General features: G+C 36.4%; 1 protein-coding gene across 1 annotated transcript; it reads right to left on the bottom strand.

Annotated features, from left to right (window-relative positions):
• Nucleotides 1-2,480: 2,480 nt before the first annotated feature.
• Nucleotides 2,481-4,493, bottom strand: LOC307122452 (uncharacterized protein; the record flags this gene model as incomplete). The annotated part of the gene is made up of 1 exon (XM_079846433.1): nucleotides 2,481-4,493. One exon carries the CDS (start codon nucleotides 4,491-4,493, stop codon nucleotides 2,481-2,483), a length of 2,013 nt encoding a protein of 670 aa, XP_079702559.1.
• Between the last annotated feature and the right edge of the window lie 2,392 nt (nucleotides 4,494-6,885).

Raw genomic sequence — 6,885 nt, 5'->3', positions numbered from 1 at the left:
GTTTTACTGCAAGCATTTGTTGATTTTACAATAATAATGCAGTGAAAACTATATTAACCCTTAAAGGCATACCTTGGGTCTTTAGGGACCCGGGACATCATTCCCTACCCTCCTCCTCATTAATTTTTTAAAAGTTAGACATCAACCTTCTTAGTATTCCTCAATCAATCAATTAATTCTAAACAATATTACAAGAAAAAAATATTAAAAGAATGCCTGTTTTCCCATTAATTTTGTGTAAAAATTGTATAGGGTCGTTGGGTAAGAGTGTACATATATAATTTTTTTGCACAACAATAATTGAATCTTTAATGACTGAATAAGTGCAATTCCCCTTTACGTGATAATGTCTGATACTCACTGATAAAGTGACGTTTTATCCAAATATTGATTTTGAAGATGTTGAAAATTACAGGATATGAGGATATGTTTGCGACGTGAATATGAGCCAGATGCTGAATGTACTGGGTAATGAGCTCTGACAAGGACAGTGATGATGGTATAAAACATCTGCTCAAACTGAACCCTTACAAGCTCCAAAAGGTAACAAAACATGCTTTATTTTATTTTTCTGTAATTGGTACACTAATTGTTACACCTTAGTGTTTTAAATCGTATGCTTTTGTTTTGTTTCCAGCCAATAAGTGGTTGCGTTATAGCGTTATATATCATGGTTCATTGATGAAAAATATTCTACTTTGATGTCATGTAAGCATGCTATATGGGTGTTTTGAAGTGCTCAGGTAACAATAATCTCTATGTTAATTACCGGGATAAGACGTCTTACCAAATACTGTGAATTCTGACCCCCTCCAGATTATTATCCACTCAGCCTACTACACTATTCACTCTGTAAGACGGTTGCTTTAAGTGAAGGGTATGAGTTGGCTGCCAATCAGAGAACAGAAGTTTTCCCCCATATTTAATTTTTTTATAAAAAATATCATCAATTAATAAATAAAATTTAAACTCAGAAGCAGTTTGTGATAATAATCAACATTTATTATATTTTTTTTAGTTGCTTTGATAACAATCACAGCTACACACCTTAAAAGTAAACTCTGACCAACAGGTTATCAGAACAGAGATACTTTAGATAAGATTTAGCCTATTGGTAACACATGTTTACAATAAAGGAACACGCCACTATTTTTGAAAATAGGCTCATTTTCCAACTCCCCTAGAGTTAAACAGTTGAGTTTTACCGTTTTTGAATCCTTTGACTCTTCTGTAGATACATATATAGCCATATCGGTCTAGAAAATCACAACTTTTCATCGTCGTAGTGCACGATGTAACAGAAGAGCCAAGTTTTAAATAGGAAAAATATGGAAACTCTTTGGTTATTTTTGAGTGAGATGCTAATGATCTAATCAGATTCAATGATCTATGCTAAGCTATGCTAAAAGTGCTACCGCCAGACCCGGAGATCGGCTGAATGGATTCGAAAACCTTAAAACTCAACTGTTCAACTCTAGAGGAGTCGGAAAATGAGCCCCTTTTTTCAAAAATAGCTCAAAACAATGAGCAATACATTTGTTACATTATTTATTCATCTTTGTTAACACTTGCTCATAACATTAACAGTTAATAACACAACTGTTCATTCTTATTTCTCAAGTCTATTAAATAATACTAACATACAACTTTTGATTTCAATAATGTATTAGTAAATGTTGAAATGAACATGAACTAATAAATGCTTCAGAGGTATTTTCATTGTTAGTTCATGTTAACAAATATAGTTAACTAATGTTAATAAATGGTTATTGATTTGTTTAGTATTCAATCATGGCAAGTTATTAGGAAAAAGCAAAAATTAGCAATCAGAAGAGTTATGATATGTAATTAAGATCAAGAAGAAGACAATATAAGTAAACTTAAAGCAGAACTAAAGTAATAATTGTGCTCTCCATTAATATTTGCATACACTCCTAAATAGAAATACACTCTTAAACAGAAAAGTAAACAGAAGTATAGTTAAACCCAAAGAGAAATCAATAAGCAAACACAATAAGTAAAATCACACTAAATCCCATTTACTCAAAAAGATGCTCTCCAATTTTCCTCAATTAATCTGGAATGCAGATGTTGATCAATGATGGTAATGGTTGTTGCTTTTGAAAGACGATTTTTTTGTCTTGTCTCGTATTTTCTAAAAAGAAATATACACAGTTATTGAAATCCTGAAAGCTATCACACAGACAATGTTGAAGCCAAATTAATATCAGGTGGATGTTTTTAATATTATAACATTTAATTTAATGGTGTTTCTACAGTGAAATGTCTTTAAAAATACTCTCCCGTCCAAAAGAGACAATGGCAAATAATTATATATTTTAACAGTCTTAAAAATGTAATTGTCTAAAACGTTCAATCATGACTTTGTGTTAAAGAAAAACAACTTCAATTTGAATCGTATATTATCATCTGGTGCTTACCAATGCAAAACTAGAAAATACACATTTCTTCACATTCCCTCAGACGTATGCACTGAATCCAGCTTTAACATCTTCTTGAATACTCTTGATTTTTTCGGGGGGAGCAGCAGGTAGAATGGCAAGCAATTCGCGATTTATCCTTTCTAGTCTTGCAGTGCTCTTCTGTTCATACTCCTGTTTATTCTTCAGGACAAGCTTTAGGATCTCACTCTGTGCCTCATCACAGCCTTTCTGGAGCTCGAGTCGCTCAGTCTCAAATTCTGGTTTAGTTTTATCCATGGCCATCAGTTTTGCCAGTGAACTGACACGGCCCATCAGGTACTTGTTGGAAATATCTGTGTATGTTCCAGAGATCATATTGACCAGATTAGCAAGGTTACTGGCTTGGAAAGCTTGGATGTACAGCATATCTTTTGAGAAGAGCTTTGCATTGTAGGAGAGGAGTTGTGTTTTCTCAGATGTTGAGACAAAGTTTTTGAGAGTTGTGCTCAGGCTGATTTTCACAATGTTGGATATCATCTGAAAGAAGAGGACCATCTTCTCCCACTGCTTCTTCACTCTCCCCATGGCATCCAATCCTTTGGTCAGCATAGCTATGGTAGTTTTGAAGTCAATCTCTTTCAGTTTACAATTTCTCATAGTGACCAGGATATCAGTCAGTTCCTTCTGGTTCTGCTCTAGTTTGTCCATACACTTATTATAGTCCTCTCTCGTCTTGTCCAGCTGAGCTCGGTTCTGCTCTATGGCTAATCTTGCATTATCTGAAGCCCTCTGGGAAGCAGTCGGTCTCTCTAACTGTTGTTCTTCTTTAGACATCATTGGTGGTTTTTGAGAAATGGCTGGAGAATTTGTGACTTCTTTGCTTTTGCTGTCAAAACTACGAGCAGACTTAATCAGGTTCGAGACCATTTGTATTATCTGAGTGCTTTTGTCTTTGTCCAGTTTGCCTTCTGGTGCATATTGTGCACGCTCAGTGCATATTTCCAAGCCCTTATTGCACATCTCCTGTGCTTGTGTCTTTGCATTGCAGTCAGGGGTTTCTTTAAAAATTTCATTGAGTCTTTCATACTGTTTTGCTACGAAATCCGTCTTTGTGGTTTTATTCTTCTGATCGTATAGGTTTGTCCAGTCAATGTCGTTCACCTCACTCTCCACATTCATAAATTCCTGGATGTTCTGTGCATAATTTAAAATCTCAGTTGATTTAGAATATACAATTATTTCATCTATCGTTGATGTGTTTTTCGACATTTTCTCTGGTTGAGAAGCAGCAGTTGCCGCTCCATTAACTTGGCCTATAATGGACTGTGTTAACCCACTCACAACATCCATTCCAACCATTTCCCATCCACTGGGGAGAGAATCCATGGCTTTCTTGTATTCGTCATTGAACTGATTCATTTGCTTCTCCACGGCACTCATTGTCTTCTCAAACATTTTCTTGGATTCTATTGCCGACTGCTCCCTCAGTTTGCTCTCTTCTATTTTTTTATTCATTGCTTCCAACTCCTCCCCATAAAAGCTCTGTGCATTGATACACGCTTCAAGCAGCTCTTGGATGATATTGATCACATCGGTAAAACACTTTTCAGCGCCCTCAGACAACTTAACACATTCATCAGCAACGACGGTGATATTGTTCAGCTGATCAGGAAGATATGCGTTAACAATTTCATTATCATCTTGGAACAGAATCCTCACAGCTGCCTTCATGTAATCTGGAACTTGGGAGGTATGGAGGTGAATCTGATCCATGCTCTTATGGGCCACATTAAAGGCCTGCCAACCAGAGTTACACACTTGCATAAGGCAGGCGCGAAAGGAATCAGGGTATTTGATGAATTTATAGCCCCCTTTGGGTGGATTTTTATTGATAGAGAAATCTGTTGCAGACGAGATGAACACCAGCTCTCCCAGGAGGGCTATAGATAGAGGTGCTGGAGTCAGATACTCTTCCCAGTTGGCATAGGGCTGCATTATATTTTTGGTGTGGTTCCTCATGTCTTCAGCAGTAGTAAGACCTCGAATACATTTTGAGAGTGCAGAATCCATGACGTTCCTGTTCCTGCTTAAAACAAAGAAGACATTTGAAAGTAAATGACTTATGAGGGAATCTCACTTTGTATCTTGTATTGAACAATTTGCAGCATTCATCACAACAACCTTTTTACTATATATTGACTTAAATAGATGAGAGAGAGAGGATCAACATTCTGAAAAGACAAACTAGATATGAGCTCCTATTAATTCACATAACTGCTGTTAATCGAGGCAAAAAATCATAACCTGTGCCAGAACTGTGTACATACAACAGACCGCTAAGGAACCACATTTGGAAAAAACATTTGGCCACAAAGCCAGAGCTTTCCCTATACATCCTTTTTTTCACTCGTCTCCAGAAATATCTGCATACACACGAAAACCACTGATACTGACTCAAAACGATGCAGTTTACATGCTAGACCAGTATGTGGCGCTGTAATTCTGCCAGAGATGCACTAAAAACAGAGAAGAAGAAGAGTTGGAGCATGTGCAAGACGGTGATCTTTATTGCAGTGGAAAATGCAAGTGGAAATGTCTGTATATGACGTTTCATGCGCATAAAGTGAGATGAGGCAATTAACCAATAACCTGTCCTGTGACACGCTCCGCAACGTAGAAAACCTATAATACTATACAGCCACAGCCACTTGATTGAGAGATTTATTTTTGAAACACCCTGTTATTATAGTATTAAAACATACAAATAACGGTTCTTATTTTCTGATTTCTTAAAAGAGTTTGCAGACTTTCTCTCAGATCTATTGGTCAACGTCGATAAAGCATTAATTGTTGGAGATTTTAACATACACGTAGATAACACAAATGATGCATTAGGGGCTGCATTTACAGATCTATTAAACTCCTTTGGGGTTAAGCAAAACGTCACTGGTCCCACTCATCGTCTTAATCACACACTAGATTTAATTATATCACATGGAACCAACCCAACCGATATAGATATTATACCGCAAAGTGATGATGTCACTGACCATTACATGGTAACTTGCATACTGCGTACTGCTGAAATCTGTCATGTTGCGCCACGTTATCGACCAGGCAGAACAATCCTCCCAACCACTATAGATAGATTCTCAAATAGCTTACCTGATCTGTCTCAGCTGCTCAGTGAACCCAAACAAACAGATGAACTAGAGGAAATGACTAGCAGTATGAGCACGATTTTATCTAGCACATTAGAAATTGTTGCACCAATTAGATTAAAAAAGGTTAGAGAGAAAACTAAAGCACCATGGTACAACAGTGCTACACATGTTTTCAAGAGAGAAACTCGTAACTTAGAGCGTAAATGGAAACAAACTAATTTAGAGGTCTTTAGAATCGCGTGGAAAGATAGTATGTCACGTTATAAAAAGGCCCTAAAAGCAGCCAGGGCTGAGCATCTCCGCAAAATAATAGAAAATAATCAAAATAACCCAAGGTTTTTATTTAACAAAGTGGCTAGACTAACAAATAAACAAGCATCGCCTGAGCAAAATATTCCGTTTACAGTTTAGTAGTAATGATTTTATGAATTTCTTCACTGAGAAAATAGAAAACATCAGAAACAAAATTGTAAATGTACAATCTTTAATGATGTCTTATGATTCAACAACAACTACCTCCCTCAATAACTACTACACCGCTTTACAACTATAGGACAGGAAGAGCTAAATAAACTTATCATTGCATCTAAACCAACAACATGTTTATTAGATCCAATACCCACTAAACTACTGAAAGAGTTGTTACCTGTAGTGGAAGAGCCTCTTCTCAATATTATTAACTCGTCTTTATCTTTAGGTCATGTTCCAAGAATATTCAAGCTGGCAGTCATAAAACCTCTCATTAAGAAGCCACAATTAGATCATAATAACTTAGCAAATTACAGACCAATTTCAAATCTTCCATTTATGTCTAAAATACTAGAAAAAGTTGTGTCCGCTCAATTGTGCTCTTTCTTGCAAGAAAATGATATCTATGAAAAATTTCAATCAGGATTCAGGCAGCATCACAGCACAGAAACTGCACTCGTTAAAATCACAAATGATTTACTTCTAGCTTCTGACCAAGGCTGTATCTCAATACTAGTTCTACTCGATCTTAGTGCTGCGTTCGACACTATAGATCATAAAATACTCATAGATCGACTTCAAAATTACACTGGTGTTCAGGGACAGGCATTAAACTGGTTTAGATCGTACTTATCAGACCGCTAACATTTTGTCTGTCTAAATGGGGAAAAATCCAGGATGATGTCAGTAGACTATGGGGTGCCGCAAGGATCCGTATTAGGCCCTCTGCTATTCTCAATATATATGCTACCGCTTGGTAATATTATAAGAAAACATGTAATTAATTTCCACTGTTATGCTGATGACACTCAATTATATATTTCATCACG

The sequence above is a fragment of the Gobio gobio genome (assembly GCF_949357685.1).
Source record: "Gobio gobio genome assembly, contig: scaffold_209, whole genome shotgun sequence".
In the NCBI taxonomy this organism is placed as follows: domain Eukaryota; kingdom Metazoa; phylum Chordata; class Actinopteri; order Cypriniformes; family Gobionidae; genus Gobio; species Gobio gobio.
This window is presented reverse-complemented; position numbering and strand designations above follow the sequence as displayed.